The following is a 17389-nucleotide window of genomic DNA, read 5'->3' on the forward strand; positions in this document are numbered from 1 at the left end:
GTTGATTTGGGATTAGGAAGTAATGTTGCACTTGGTCATCATGGGAGGGACAGAGAAAGCTATGCTCGCTGGATCTGGCAGCTTGCGAGGCTAAGAGAAAGCGGAGGTGCTGCAGCTAGGTGTGGTGTTGCTACGGCAATGGCTCAGAAGGGTCAAAGTTCAATCAAGCCGGTAGTATCCCTGACCTACCATTGAACCATTTGGTGATAGAAGCAGGGGCTTTTCCAAACCCAGGCCTTGATCAGAATGCTCAGGCACTGGAGAGGTGGGCTGGCTTTGGCTGGGCCAATAGGCCCAGCCAAAGCTGTCTGGGGAAGTAGGGGAGCTGGTCCTGTGAACCCTAGCCTCTCCATAGCGTTGGCTTGGCCGGTACGGGGCGTGTAGGTGTGTTGGGGAGCTTCTCCTGCGACTGACAATGTGGCTGAGACAGTGGTCGAGCAGGGAGAGATCTCCACTGGAGGAGCGGACCATTAGGGAAGGAGGCGGGGAAAGATGTGAGGGAGACGGAGGAGCCGACAGGGAGGAGGTGATTAGAGGGCGATTGAGCAGTGAGAGAAGCTGGGGGGAGACTAAGGAGGGGGTGTGTACTGATGAGCGCTGGGGGGAGGGAGGGAGGGGAGGCGTGTAGAGGTGGCCTAGAGACCCCCCAGCCTCCATCCTAGTTCTTAGTAGAAGGTCAAAGCTCGCACAGGCCCTGCGGGAGTGGGGTAGAGGGAGGTCTGAGGGGCGTCGTATAGGATTTGTAACCAGGATGGCAGGATGGGGGGGATTGACTGATTGATTGATTGAGTCAAGGTAGGAACACTGATGGTGCTGGGACAGGTGAGGGGAGAGGACAGGATACCGAGGTGGAGGGGAGTCTAAAGGGGGGACCGCGGCTGCTGCGTACTCCTCTGAGTTTTTGTTACCCTCCGGGCTCCGATGTGTGACTTTGTCTCGTTTGGGACAGAGGTGGCAGGGAGAACGGCACAGAGGCTTAGGGGGGGAGTGGGTCCTGCACATGTCAATCAAGGAGGTGCTTCCACGTCTAGCGCACTGATTGGTCCCACCACAACACACTGTACTCTCATTGGTCCCACAACCAACCAAGAAATCTCCTTTCATCTCTTGAGAGAGAAGAGCATTCTGGAATGCAAAGGGCTCACTGAAGTGTTGCTGCTCAGGTGGCATCGACCGGACAAAAGAAAACAGATTTTAGTTCAGTTTGGCTTTACAAAAGACAGATAATACCGAAAATAAAATGTTAACAAGGAGCTAAAGAGACATAGAAAGGGAATGTCTGAGACTTGCAGTGAGGTTATGTTTATAATAATGAGTTTTGAAATTTGAGTTAGAGGCAATGGGGAATTTTGCATGAGAAAACTTACAGGTGGAGACTGGTAGTCCCCCTGATGCAGCTGTGCTTTAGGTTGCTGGTAGGCCCCATGGTGCAGCTGAGTGGTGGCTTGCTGGTAGGCCACCTGATGAAGCTGTGTGGTAGTAGCTAAGGAGTAGGCCACTTGGGGAGGATGTGCAGTGGGCTTCTGGTAGGCTCCCTGGTGCAGCTGGGCCTGGGGCTGCACAGGGGGGCTGTAGACCACCTGGGGTGTAGAGATGGGCTCTGGGATGGACTGGTATGGGGCACTGGGCTGACTGTTTTTAACATTTGACAGCACCATGAGGCCCACTCCACCATCAGCTATAACAACAGGAAACATAAGAGAAAACATAATGTCAAACTGGTGAGAGACAGAGAGAAAGAGAGAGATTAAGAAAGAAACAAAGGGATGGAGAGATGAAGTGTCATTCAAATTCAAAAGCTGGGATATGACTCAGAGCTGAGTCACACCCTTGCATCTCTCTCTCTCTCTGCATCTCTCGCTCTCCCTGCATCTCTCTCGCTCTCACTGCATCTATCTATCTATCTATCTATCTATCTATCTATCTATCTATCTATCTATCTATCTATCTACCCTTCATCTATAAGCCTTGTGAAGTTTTTTCCCATCTGGATTAGATAATGGCGACGAAGGAGATGGCTGGCGTTTTACAATCCCCTAACCAATTGTGCTATTGTGTGTGTTTTTTTGCGTTATTTGTAACTTATTTTGTATATAATGTTTCTGCCACTGTATCTTATGACCAAAAAGAGCTTCAAGATATCAGGACAGCGATTACTCAACCCATACTGGAGGAATACTTTTTCTTTAATGAGTCAGACGGGAAGGATTTACTTCAGACGCCGACAAGGCCCACATCCCCGTCGTACGCAGGAGAACGAGACAGAGATATTGGGGACGAAGGTCCAGGTGCCTTGAAAGGATCCGGAGGGGAGCGGGTACTCTCCCTTTACCATCGGTCCTATTAACCAACGTACAATCAATGGAAAATAAAATAGATGAACTATGAGAATTTTCCTCTATATTCTTCATAGCTGTCTATTTACCACCACAAACCGATGCGGGCACTAAGACCGCACTCAATGAGCTGTACACAGCCATCAGCAAACAGAAAAAGCTCATCCGGAGACGGAGCTCCTAGTGGCCAGAGACTTTAATGCAGGGAAACTTAAATCCATTTGACCTAATTTCTACCAGCATGTTAAATGTGCAACCAGAGGGAAAACAACTCTAGACCACCTTTACTCCACACACAGAGATGCGTACAAAGCTCTCCTTCACCCTCCATTTGGCAAATCGAACCATAATTCTATCCTCCTGATTCTTGCTTACAAGCAAAAAGTAATGCAGGATGCACCAGTGACTCAGATGAAGCAGATGCTAAGCTTCAGGACTGTTTTGCTTGTACAGACTGTAATATGTTCCAGGATTCTCAGCCACTGGCTTCATCAATAAGTGTATTGATGACGTCGTCCCCACAGTGACCATACGTACATACCCCAACCAGAAGCCATGGATTACAGGCAACATCCACACTGAGCTAAAGGGTAGAGCTGCCACTTTCAAGGAGCGGGACTCTAACCCGGAAGCTTATAAGAAATTACGCTATGCCCTCCGACAAACCATCAAACAGGCAAAGCGTCAATACAGGACTAAGATTGAATCATACTACACCGGCTCCAACGCTCTCCGGCCAACTATTGCAGACTACAAAGGGAAGCAAAGCCACAAGCTGCCCAGTGACACGAGCCTACCAGACAAGCTAAATTACTTCTATGCTCGCCTCGAGGCAAGTAACACTGAAACATGCATTAGAACATCAGCTGTTCCGGACGACTGTGTGATTAACGCTCTCCGTAGCCAATGTGAGTAAGACCTTCAAACAGGTCAACATTCACAAGGCAGCAAGGCCAGATGGAATACCAGGACGTGTACTCCGAACATGTGCTGACCAACTGGCAAGTGTCTCACTGACATTTTCAACCTGTCCCTGACTGAGTCTGTAATACCAACATGTTTCAAGGAGACCACCATAGTCCCTATCCCTGTTCCCAAGAACACTAAAGTAACCTGCCTAAATGACAACCGACCCGTAGTACTCACGTCTCTAGTTCTGAAATGCTGGTCATGGCTCACATCAACACCATTATCCCAGAAACCTCAGACCCACACTAATTTGCATACCACCTAAACAGATCCAAAGATGATGCAATCTCTATTGCACTCAACACTGGACAAAAGGAATGCTATTCATTGACTACAGCTCAGCATTCAACATCATAGTGCCCTCAAAGCTCATCACTAAGCTAAGGACCCTGGGACTAAACACCTCCCTCTGTAACTGGATCCTGGACTTCCTAACGGGCCGCCCCCAGGTGGTGAGGGTAGGTAACAAAACATCTGCCACGCTGATCATCAACATAGGGGCCCCCTCATCGGTGCGTGCTCAGTCCCCTCCTGTACTCCTTGTTCACTCATGACTGCATGGCCAGGCACGACTCCAACACCCTCATCAAGTTTGCAGATGACAATAGTGGTAGGCCTGATCACTGACAACGATGACACAGGCTATCGGGAGGTGGTCAGAGAGCTGCCGTTTGGTGCCAGGACAACAACCTCTCCCTCAACATAATCAATGATGTGGACTACAGGAAAAGGAGGACCGAGAACGCCCCCAATGTCATCGATGGGGTTGCAGTGGAGCAGGTTGAGAGCATCAAGTTCCTTGGCGTCCACATCCCCAACAAAACACACTAAGACAGTCATCAAGAGGGCACAACAAAACCAATTCCCCCTCAGGAGACTGAAAAGATTTGGCATAGGTCCTCAGATCCTCAAAAAGTTCTACAGCTGCACCATTGAGAGCATCCTGACTGGTTGCATCACTGCCTGGTATGGCAACTGCTCAGTCTCCGACCACAAGACACTACGGAGGGTAGAGCGTATGGCCCAGTACATCACTGGGGCCCAGCTTCCTGCCATCCAGGACCTCTATATCTGGCGGTGTCAGAGAAAGGCCCTAAAAATTGTCAAAGACTCCAGCCACGCTTGTCATAGACCCTCTCTCTGCTACCTCACGCCTACGACACTGGAGCACCAAGTCTAGGTCCAAAAGGCTTCTTACCAGCTTCTACCCCCAAGCCATAACACTCCTGAACAGCCAATCAAAGGGCTTCCCAGACCCCTCTTTTACGCTGCTGCTACTCTGTTTATTATCTATGCATGGTCACTTTAACTCTACCTACATGTACATATTACCTCAATTACCTTGACTAACCGGTACCCCCTGTATATAGACTCACTATTGTTATTTTACTGCTGCTCTTTAATTATTTATGACTTTTTATTTTCTATTTTCTACTTAACACTTGTTTTCTCTTAACTTCTTAAAGCATTGTTGTTTAAGTGCTTGTAAGTAAGCATTTCACTGTAAGGCACTGTACTACCTGTTGTATTCGGCACATGTGACAAATACAATTTGATTTGATTTGATTACGTTGAACTGATCGACCCTTCCTCAAGAAAAGGTGATCTGCCTGTGTGTGTGTGTTTCAATTACTTAAAGTGTTCCTCAGTTTTCTTGTATACACATTCATCTATGTGTTTGTTTGTTGTTTGCTGTTTGTTGTTTGTTTGTTTGTTGTTTGCCTCTGTCTCTCTCTTTGTGTTTAGAGGCTGCTTTCAGGTTCTTACATGTAGTCGTGGTGGCGTGTGCGGGCAGGCTGCAGATCAGGGTAAGGGGCTGGTCAGCTTCTGCCTCCTCTGGCTCTGCTGGGGCCAGTTGCGCCCCCTGTCGTGGTACCCCCATGCTGGGCACCTGCAGCAGGGTTGTTTAATGTACAGATTCGATCAACAATAACATGGTAACATTGATTCAGATTGAGTGGTTGGTGACCAATGGTCTATTTTAAAATGATTCCTAGTCGATCACCAAAAATTTCTGTAGAAAAGCCAACGACATGTGTCTTGCACTGTTTGGCGGTAGGTGCACTTGATTCGTGCCAGGTAGGTGTTTCCATTTTGAACCATTTGTCTGAAGGGACAAACTCTGCCTACCCGGTAGACCCAAAAAGCTAAATCAAGTGTGCCTACTGCGCAGTCCAATCAAATTGCTTAACTCACCATGCCTGCAGCTTCCTAATCCACAGCTAAGTTTGATACTAGCCAACGTGAGATTTCACAACTTTTGAAACCATAACTAGAGCGAGACTGTCAAAGAATACAGCAAAGAGCTGCTTGTTTTTATGAGTGAATTCATGTTTAAGTTTTTATTCAGAACTGTCAACACTGTTTTTATTCCAACACTTTTACAAAACATTAAACGCGCCTCTCACTTACAGTCGCGGTACAACAGGCACCTCAGCTCCAATTAATGAGTAGCTAATTGTATCGATAGGCCTGTGGTTTTATTATTAGCGGATCGTCGTGTCTATTTTTTAATCAAGGAATATTTCACTTTCTCTGGCCGTAGGAAAAACATGAATTTGAGGGCAGAAATAATGAGGTACGAATCAAGTTTCGCCATCAGATGGAAGACGGTGTCCCCTCTGGTCAGTCTCACCGGACAAAGGTAGAGAGGAGGGGCAGTGAGCGTCGGACCCAATGCCGTTCTATCCCTTCTCTCCGCTGAGACCTACCATCAGATTCAGGTACCGTCAGTCCAGTAAAATAAAAAAGAGAATTATTTAAATGTATCCTCTTTGTGCTTCACAAGTACACAACAACTGATCTATTTTGTTATCATAGCTTGATTTTTTAAATATAATATGGTCTGAGAAGAACAATATTGACAGGCCAAGCACAGCCAATATGCTGCAATAATGTATTAGGCCTACTGCACGAACCTCATTCCTACAGACCTGTATTCATTAGGTTAATGTTGTATAGGCTTACATGTTTAAAGAAAATATCTGAGTGGTACATCTCAGCTTGCATTTTGACTCAGAAAGTAATCTTGACTCAGAAAGTTTTGGTGACCAAATAAAGGGACAACTTAAACACCAACAACAACAACGACAAATATAGCTGGGAGCAGCAATGAACGGGTTTCAGACGATGACAGAAAGGACAAAAGATCAGTTGGTTAACAAAGCAAGCACTCTCAACTATCTTCCTTATCTTTCGATCTTCCTTTTGTTAAATCAAGAATGACGCAAGTGAAGTTTGTTCTAGTGCTTCAGGTTGGTTATCTTTGAAAGCAGCAGGTTATCACTCTTAAAGTCATTACTTAATGTATTGAGTTTATATATAAATATGAGTAAGTCAAAAGTTTGGACACCTACTCATTCAAGGGGTTTTCTTTATTTGTTTTACAATTTTCTACATTGTAGAGTAATAGTGAAGACATCAATACTATGAAATAACACACATGGAATCATGTAGTAACAAAAATTATAATATATTTTATATTCTTCAAAGTAGCCACCCTTTGCCTTGATGACCGCTTTGCACACTCTTGGCATTCTCTCAATCAGCTTCATGAGGAATGATTTTCCGACCGTCTTGATGGAGTTCCCACATATGGTCGAATGTGGTGTTATTTGGATTTATGTTACATGAGAATACGCTTTTCAAAGGTTTTCCAAAATGTCCAAGGTTCAGGAAAATCTATCCTGATGGACCTTATGGGTCCTTGAAGCAAATATTTTCAGCATGAGGAAAGACACCTACATAGAACGTTTCACGTCTCTAGGTCAAACAGGGCCGATATGAAGGTTTAAGTGAGACTGCTTGTAAAAAGACCCCTAATATAGGCCAATTGGTGCCATTATTTTTGACCAAGTTACTCATGGCCTCTAGTTTCTGTGTGCCAAATTAGAAAAAAAGTTACCAATTTATGCTTAAGTTACTTGACCATGTCAAGAAAACAATTATAATTCAGAGAATAACAATGGCTTTGCTGTGAACCCCTAAAAAGCACAAACCTGTAGCAGGTTCTGGGTCTGGTTCTCGACTGCAGGGACGGTTCGCTCCCTCCTCCATTTGATGAGAGCCACTCGATCCTTGATGGACTTTCCTACGATCTTCACATCGCTGTCCAGGAAGAAGCCTGAATCTACCTATAACAGAGAGGTTATTATCAATGCTGCATTCATAACATCTCATAAATACCAGCATGCGACTGGGGAAAATCCACTTGAACGCCCCTCCAACTGGTGATTACTAGTGGGAAACTTGTCCATCATCTCTCTCCGACTTCTCTCACATGCTGATGTCACAACTCTGATGTCGCATACTAAGGAAATGACGCCGCATAGACCCCAGCCACGATTTGTTCACTTCCTTGCCGTCAGGCAGATGGTATCGGAGCATGAGGTCTGATAGAAACTGTCTCTGATCCTGTTGGTGTCTAAAATCCATCAGACTGCTGAACACTTGAACTGGACTGAACACCTGCTCTGATTCTCCGCACCTTAGCAAACATGCACTCACTCACCCCCCCCCCCCCCACACACACACCCACACACAAATGTACATTCATGCTACGCACACATCACTGCTGCTAGCATTATGATTGCTAAATGGCACATAGTATAAAAACCTGCCCCCCAAACCCCTCTTCCCCAAAACATGTGTAATTATTAGACTGTAAATTGTATTATACTTATGCTACTATTTGTATTCTTATATTGTATTATTTCTTATTGCTGTTGCATTGTCAAGAAGGAACCTGCAAGTAAGCCTTTCGTTGGACAGTGTATAACATGTATATCCCATACATCTGACTAATAAAACTTGAAACTTAAAATGACCTCGATAACAGAATTTTCGGCAGTTAAATGCTACAAAAAAACATTATTTATAAAAAAAACAATTAATATGGTTTTTTGACCACAATTTGTTTACGAGGATTATCTGTACTTTTACTTTATGATTGCTGCAGCTTGTTTGCCATTAGCCAATTGGCGTTCTCAATGAGTTGAAAGCACGTGAATGCACACAACTCGTTGTTCTAATTTTACAAGTAGTATTGTCAGAGTTTCCCACTTTTTATGAACGCAGCATAAACAAACCAGGAAGAAGCCTGACTCCACCGACAGAAAAGAGGTTATCCTCAGAAATACTCTAAGGACGAGATGCTAATCCAGTTCTTTTCAATTAGCAGTGCAGTGCATTCTGGGTCAAGGGGAGCACTCCTTCAAGGAGAAAATGGGAGTCAATTGGGCACTAGCTCAACATCCCAAGAATAGCATGAATTACATGAACAAGACGCACAATATTACAGATCTTTTCCGAGATGTGAGATTATTAAGTTCTCCGTAATATTTTACTGCTTTGAAATCGTGACATTACATGCTTTCGAGTAAAAAAAACAAGTTTCTCGACTAATACCCTGACTTTCTAGAAGGTAGTGTGTGAGGAATGGCCTAGCAACCGTGTGATACAGCATGACAATGTCAATGTGATTGGTCAAGAAAGCTCAGAGTGTTGGGTATTTCTCTATTAATCTTTCCTACAGTTTAGGATCTTTCAGTAGATTGTCTTTGTTATCACTAAAAAAAACAGGCGGAGCCCTGACTTCACCTACAGCAGACTGGACAGAACAGGATAGTGCAGACAGGATAGAGGTTATCACTAAGAACCCTGACTCCATCTGCAGTAGACAGAAAAGTGCAGACAGAACAGAACAGGGAAGGACAGAGGTTATCACAAAGAACCCTGACTCCATTAACAGTAGACAGGACAGGACAGGACAGGACAGACAGAGCAGGAATGGATAGAGGTTAGCACTAAGAACCCTGACTCCATTAACAGTAGACAGGACAGTGCAGACAGAGCAGGAAAGGATAGAGGTTATCACTAAGAACCCTGACTCCATTAACAGTAGACAGTAGACAGGACAGGACAGGACAGTGCAGACAGAGCAGGAAAGGATAGAGGTTCTCACTAAGAACCCTGACTCCATCTACAGTACAGTAGACAGGACAGGACAGACAGGACAGAACAAGGAAGGACAGAGGTTATCACAAAGAACCCTGACTCCATCTACAGTAGGCAGGACAGCAAAGCAGAGGTGTTATCACCAGACTTGAGCTTACGTGGAAATATGAATTGATCGGACAGCACTTTAGGGACATCAGCTGTCCCTATCTTTGTATCACAGTCGCCCAACGAGATAAAAGCTTGCCCCTCCTTAGCCCACAGCTCTCTGATGGGCCACAGGGTCGGGCAGGGTCTACCAGACTGACTGGTTTAAATCAATACCTTCCTGGATGATACTGGCCCGACCACAAGACCAATTAGAATTTACTGATTACATGATGGGTAATTATATCAGGACTGGCTTGTGGAGATTATTTTTTTTACTGTCCAGGAATGGACTGTAACACGATATCAAGTCTTTCAGCGTGTTTGAGGAAGATCAGTTTAATCACATAATGAGTTGTTATATGGGATTAGATGTTATTTGTAGATATGTGATTCTGTACAGTCTGACTGTAATCTCAAAAACACACTATTTCATGACTATCACCAATTGCACAGCAGGCCCTAGCCCCCAGAGGCATGTTGGGAGATGTAGTCTGTACAGACAAGGCCGTAACTACATATGAGGACACTGAGATCCGGACTACAGTCATTTTTATCTAATTTGAAAATAATAATAATACAAATATATATTTTGTACACAATAAAGAAAATCAATGACGGGTCAACATCTAAATATTGCTCCCCGCGTTGATCAAAGCTCAGAACACTTATATTCTTGGAATGATGAACAGTGGTTTGTTAGTTATGTTCGCCCGCATCCCCCGGATTTGCCTTTTTAGCAGCACATTCACCACTCTCTGAAACGGGTAACTCTGCCCTCTTGTCGACACAGGACGTGAAACGAATGAGAAACGAACTACCCCATCTCAGAGTCGGCTTAAAAAACACAATAAGAGATGCTGCTGACAGTGTGTTTGCAAGATTCTGTAAAAAAAAAGCTAATTTTCCAACCACCCCGCGTCTCCTGCCAGGTCTACAGACATACCCCAAACAAACAAAAAATGGACTCTCGGAGAATGAGTACACAACTGGTAAATAGTCGCTTATTGATATGTCAGTCAGTCAGGTGGCTAGCTACTGGCAGAGACTTGTACAGTAACGTTGAAGGTTTTGGCTAGTAGGCTATTATTATTCTTATTATAATTTTTTATTTCACCTTTATTTAACCAGGTAGGCCAGTTGAGAATAAGTTCTCGTTTACAAATGCGACCTGGCCAAGATAAAGCAAAGCAGTGTGACAAAAATAACAACACAGAGTTACACATAAAAAAACATACAGTCAATAACACAATAGAAATATATATGTACAGTGTGAGCAAATGTAGAAGAGTAGGGATGTGAGGCAATAAATTGGCCATAGAGGTGAAATAATTACAATTTAGCATTAACACTGGAGTGATAGATGTGCAGATGATGATGTGCAAGTAGAGATACTAGGGTGCAAAAGAGCAAGAGGATAAATACCAATATGGGGATGAGGTAGGTGGGTGTGCTATTTACAGATTGGCTGTGTACAGGTACAGTGATCGGTAACCTGCTCTGACAGCTGATGCTTAAAGGTAGAGAGGGAGATATAAGATGCCAGCTTCAGTGGTTTTTGCAATTCGTTCCAGCCATTGGCAGCAGAGAACGGGAAGGAAAGGCGGCGAAAGGAAGTGCTGGCTTTGGGGATGACCAGTGAAATATACCTGCTGGAGTGTGTGCTACGGGTGGGTGACCAGTGAGCTGAGATAAGGCGGGGCTTTACCTAGCAAAGACTTATAGATGACCTGGGGCCAGTGGGTTTGGCAACGAATATGTAGTGAGGCCAGCCAACGAGAGTATACAGGTCGCAGTGGTGGGTAGAATATGGGGCTTTGGTGACAAAACAGACGGCACTGTGATAGACTACATCCAGTTTGCTGAGTAGAGTGTTGGAGGCTATTTTGTAAATGACATCGCCGAAGTCAAGGATCGGTAGGATAGTCAGTTTTACAAGGGTATGTTTGGCAGCATGAGTGATGGAGGCTTTGTTGCGAAATAGGAAGACGATTCTAGATGTAATTTTGGATTGGAGATGCTAAATGTGAGTCTGGAAGGAGAGTTTACAGTCTAACCAGACACCTAGATATTTGTAGCTGTCCACATATTCTAAGTTACAACTGTCCAGAGTAGTGATGCTAGTCGGATGGGTGGGTGCGGGCAACAATCGGTTGAAGAGCATGCATTTCATTTTGCTAGCATTTAAAAGCAGTTGGAGGCAACGGAAGGAAAATTGTATGGCATTGAGGCCATACAACAGGTTCGTTAACACAGTGTCCAAAGAAGGACCAGATGTATACAGAATGGTGTCGTCTGCATAGAGGTGGATCAGAGAATCACCAGCAGCAAGAGCAACATCATTGATATATACAGAGAAAAGAGTCAGCCAAAGAATTTAACCCTGTGGAACCCCCATAGAGACTGCCAGAGGTCCGGACAACAGGCCCTCCGATTTGACACACTGAACTCTATCTGAGAAGGAGTTGGTGAACCAGATGAGGCAGTCATTTGAGAAACCAAGGCTATTGAGTCTGCCAATAAAAATGTGATGATTGACAGAGTCGAAAGCCTTGGCCAGGTTGATGAAGACGGCTGCATAGCACTGTCTTTTATCGATGGCGGTTATGATATCATTTAGGACCTTGAGCGTGGCTGAGGTGCACCCATGACCAGTTCAGAAACCAGATTGCATAGTGGAGAAGGTACGTTGGAATTCAAAATGGTCGGTGATCTGTTTGTTAACTTGGCTTTCAAAGATTTTAGAAAGGCAGGGCAGGATGGATATAGGTCTTTAACAGTTTGGGTCTAGAGTATCTCCCCATTTGAATAGGGGGATGACCACGGCAGCTTTCCAATCTTTGGGGATCTCAGACGATACGAAAGAGAGGTAGAACAGGCTAGTAATAGGGGTTGCAACCATTTTGGTGGATAATTTTAGAAAGAGAGGGTCCAGATTGTCTAGCCCAGCTGATTTGTAGTGATCCAGATTTTGCAGCTCTTTCAGAACATCAGGTGTCTGGATTTGGGTGAAGGAGAAATTAGGGGAGGCTTGGGCAAGTTGCTGCAGAGGTGTGCTGAGCTGTTGGCCGGGCTAGGGGTAGCCAGGTGGAAAACATGGACAGCCGTAGAAAAATGCTTATTGAAATGATTGATTATCGTTATGGAATTAGTGCTACAAGATGCAAATTTCTGTTTGAAAAAGCTAGCCTTAGCTTTCCTAACTGACTGAGTATATTGGTTCCTGACTTCCCTGAAAAGTTGCATATCGCGGGGGCTATTCGATGCTAATGCAGAACACCACAGGATGTTTTTGTGCTGGTCAAGCGCAGTCAAGTCTGGGGTGAACCAAGGGCTATACCTGTTCTTAGTTCTACTTTTTTGAACGGGGCATGCTTATTTAAGATGGCGAGGAAAGCACTTTTAAAGAGCAACCAGGCATCCTCAACTTATGGGATGAGGTCAATATCCTTCCAGGATACCTGATCCATTTCAATTTGAAAGGCCTGCTCGCTGAAAAGTGGAAGCTCGAATTGTTTGGGCACAGACCTGGATCGTATGACAGAACTCTGCAGGCTATCTCTGCAGTAAATTGCAACTCCGCCCCCTTTGGCAGTTCTATCTTGTCGGAAGATGTTATAGTTAGGGATGGAAATTTCTGGATTTTTGGTGGCCTTCCTAAGCCATGATTCAGACACGGCTAGGACATCAGGGTTGGCAGAGTGTGCTAAAGCAGTGAATAAAACAAACTTAGGGAGGAGGCTTCTGATGTTTACATGCATGAAACCAAGGCTTTTACGGTTACAGAAGTAAACAAATGAGAGCACCTGGGGAATGGGAGTGGTGCTGGGGGGCTGCAGGGCCTGGGTTAACCTCTACATCACCAGAGGAACAGAGGATAAGGGTACGGCTAAAGGATATAAGAACTGGTCATCTAGTGCGTTCGGAACAGAGAGAAAAATTAGCAGATTTCTGGGCGCGGAAGAATAGATTCAAGGCATAATGTACAGACAAGGGTATGGTAGGATGTGAGTACAGTGGAGGTAAACCTATTACTTAGCCAACTAGAATAATGAAGTAAGAAGCTAATGTTAAAAGGAGCCTACTTCAGCAGGAGCAAACAATAAGGTATTAAGTTCTCATAATAACTTTGCTTTACAGAGAGTCGGCTACTGAGACAGACAGTGATGTGGCACTCAGTGGTGAGGCTGAGGCAGGCTGAAATGCATTCAGGAGGAACTAGAGGAAACAGAGAGAGCGCGCGGAAGCAAACAGAGAGCGGGGTTAGTACAGTAGGTCACAAACTTGGCGTCATGGCCCCATGTGGAGTCCCGTAAGAAAATTGGTACTAATTTTATCAAACAAGTTAGGAACTTAAAGAAAAGAAGACATGTTTCAATATGAACATCTCCACATGGCCTATCTTCCCTATAGACCTGCTTAAAAATTCAAGCAACACAGTTCTAAAAATGTCATTAGTTTTCGTTTTTATCTGTGGTTGTTCGTCTTATCTCAATCGCCCACTGGAGTCTATAGTTTACCCATTACTCATCTTTTTACCACTACATCACTGATAGTAAAATAGAATCGTAAGAAATATTGTAATAATTCATGTGAATGTGATAATACGATCATCTGTGTGCTCCATTGATGTCTGTTTGTGTGGAGCTTGATTATTAATGCCTAGGAATACAAATGTGAACACTGTGTAATTTGAGAAAATAACTATCTACGTAAAGAGTTGATGATTTGATCCATTTCATCATTACAACTGATTGAACAGTTGCTGATGCTACGTGTCAGTGTGAATAATTTCTCATATTTCCCCCCTTTCGGGGGTATAACATTACAATTGTATAGCTAATAGGCTATGTGTTTGTATACTGAGCAAAAATATAAACACAACATGCAACAATTTCTAAGATTTAACTGAGTTACAGTTCATATGAGGAAATCAGTCAATTGGAATATATTAATTAGGCCCAAATCTATGGATTTCACACGACTGGCAATACAGATCTATTGGTCACAGATACCTTGTAAGAAACGGGCCTCATGTACTTGTCACAGATACCTTTTAAGAAACGGGCCTCATGTACTTATAACAGTGTTTCTGTGCATTCATATTGCCATCGATAAAATGCAATTGTGTTCGTTGTCCATAGCTTATAACCCCACCACCATGGGGCACTCTGTTCACAACATTGACATGAGCAAACCACTCCCCCACACGACGCCATACACATGGGTCTGCGGTTGTGAGGCTGTTTGGACTTAGTTCCAAATTCTCTAAAACGATGTTGGAGGCGGCTTATGGTAGTTAAATTAACATAAAATGATCTGACAATAGCTCTGGTGGACCTTCCTGCAGTCAGCATGCCAATTGCACGCTCCCTCAAAACTTGAGACATCTGTGGCATTGCGTTGTGTGACAAATCTGCACATTTTAGAGTGGCTTATTATTGTGCCCAGAACAAAGTGCACCTGTGTAATGATCATTCTGTTTAATCAGCTTCTTGATAAGCAACACCTGTCTTGGCAAAGGAGAAATGCTCACTAACACGAATGTAAACAAATTTGTGCACAAAATTCGAGAAAAATAAGCTTTTTTATTGCGTTTCAGCTCATGAAACATGGGACCAACACTTTACATGTTGTGTTTATATTATTACAACAGCAAAGGTGATAATGGCTGGGTTAATTTTTTCTTGTTTTTGCTGTTCTCCAAATATATATACTGTATACAGTATATAAAAAATATATAAGCAACTATGTCCTCTAGACTATATAGATATATAGTCTAGAGGACAGAGTTGCTTTCCATGAGGATGCCACATGGCTAGATTAAAGTAAAATGCTACATTTCACTCATCATAAAACAAAAAATTGATTAAGGCTCATCAAATAAATGGTATCTAGGGGACAGTCATATCATTTCTCACTCTATAACATAAATATCATACTCTGCAACTGGTACTGCAAATACACCAACAGTGTCTGCAAAACAGATCTGAGCCCTGATAATGTGAACCCTGTTCACCACAGCCATTTAGAGTCTCTACATATGGCTCTGCTATAGATGTCTTCACGGGTCCAAACAGTTGGATCCGAAATGGATCCGTGGCTTTCCTACCTGACCCGATATGATTAAATCAATACTTGTTTATTAAAGATAAGCATTATATTGTTAGATTATAGGAGTAACATTGGTAGTCCTAAAACATTCTTTGTCACATATCAATCATATCAAGTCATATCAAACGGTCATGTAAAATTCAACTTTCGGCGTCCGAGGGAGCGTAGGTGCTCACTGAACTTCATAGGCCTGCAGCTTTTGCCTAATAATAACCACACCACACCAAACCTTCACAAAGGTTTCTAAACTTCATCGGGGTATTATCAAAAGTAAGTCAAGTCGGTGTTTATAGGGTGAACACTAGGATTAGCCTAGAGTTGGAACTTAATTTAGCCAACGAAAATGTCTCAACAGAATGAAACAAAACACTTTTTGCATACTTAAAGAACTGGTTTAGTTTAGGATAAATAGGCTTACAATAATAATAATAATGATATATAATAATAATAATAATAATAATAATAATAATAAGGATAATAAAGATAATAAATACGAAAATAAATTAAAAGTTAGAAAATTGCATCAAACCTGAATAGCGACCTGTCCATTCCCTTTCTCAGGTTCTTTTCACTGTACTCTTTCCCCTCTAACGTTCGCTTTACTTCAATGACAAATGCCTCCATCTTCGCAATCAACAGCAACCTAGGCCAAGGCTAATCTCTCTTGCTCTCTCTCTCTCCTCAGCAACATACGTACAAGAGGTGAGCAGCCGGAACAAGTTTCAGCTGGACCTGGCCGGCATAAGCTATGTTTTAAGTTGCAATGGGACCTCAGCAACATACGTACAAGAGGTGAGCGGCCGGAACAAGTTTCAGCTGGACCTGGCCGGCATAAGCTATGTTTTAAGTTGCAATGGGAGTAACACATGTAACAAGCTTGCACAGTTTTCTCATCACCTCACTGATTAAATTACTATAGGACGGGTCTAATCGGGTCCAGTTGGTAAATCAATTTTAATTGCACATACCCAAGTCCCGTGGCAATTATATCAGACCCGACCTAGATCCGAGACAAAGGTTCAAATTTTGGACTTCGAACCCACTTGGGCCCCGGGTCAGATCTCGGAATTTCTCCTTCACCCATGAAGACTTTTACTCTGCTACTCACCATCTCCTGGGCCACGCCCTCTGGGGTCTCTTTCTCCAGGTCAAAGGTGAACTCGATGGCACCACTGTCTTTGTACTTCCCCTTCAGCTTCTTGGGGTCCTCCACCCACACCTTCAGGGCGATGGAACTCTTTTTCCCATCGTCCTCTTCGGCCAGCTCCACCCTCACGCCTGTGTCCTCCGCAAAGAAGGCATGGTTCAAGAGGTCCTTTATGCTGTACCTGTAGACAACAAACATACAGTAAAGTATACACACACGCACGTTCTCACACACACAACGCCGCCGCTGTGGAACGGTTATGGTGTCACTCAGAATGACTGATCCGAAACGTCAGTACACATAGGAACATCAACAGTGCAGACGTAGGATCTTAATTTGAGCCAGTCCGCTTCAGCAGGACAATAGTCCCGCAGCAACACGAAATGTGAATTATTATTTTGGGCCTAAACATTCAGAAGATGGAGGTGCTCAAAGTTGACCCATTTTGCAAACCCCACCATACTATGAGACATCCATGTCTTCATCACTGGAAAGATAAATGGTTGAGATTGATATAGTTTAAAAGCTTTACAAACAGGGTTGTCAAACAATTTTCAAGTTTTTAAAAATAAATTACTATATGTTTTTATCCTGTCATTTTGTACCTTTAACGTCAATTATCTAAACTCAGATTTGTTTTCATATTCGCATATGTTGTAGCTTAGACTCTCTTTACACCATCATACGTTTTGTGCCCACCATCGGTTGGAGAAAATAAAAA

General features: G+C 43.6%; 1 protein-coding gene across 1 annotated transcript in view; it reads right to left on the minus strand.

The window, feature by feature from the left end:
- LOC115142713 (serine/threonine-protein kinase WNK2-like) overlaps positions 1–17389 on the minus strand; it is a 71538-nt gene that overhangs the window by 44014 nt on the left and 10135 nt on the right. The window contains 4 exon segments of the mRNA XM_065001682.1: positions 1368–1678; positions 5073–5196; positions 7304–7438; positions 16630–16849. Of these exon segments, the coding sequence (XP_064857754.1) occupies positions 1368–1678; positions 5073–5196; positions 7304–7438; positions 16630–16849 (790 nt within the window).

The sequence above is a fragment of the Oncorhynchus nerka genome, linkage group LG15 (assembly GCF_034236695.1).
Source record: "Oncorhynchus nerka isolate Pitt River linkage group LG15, Oner_Uvic_2.0, whole genome shotgun sequence".
In the NCBI taxonomy this organism is placed as follows: domain Eukaryota; kingdom Metazoa; phylum Chordata; class Actinopteri; order Salmoniformes; family Salmonidae; genus Oncorhynchus; species Oncorhynchus nerka.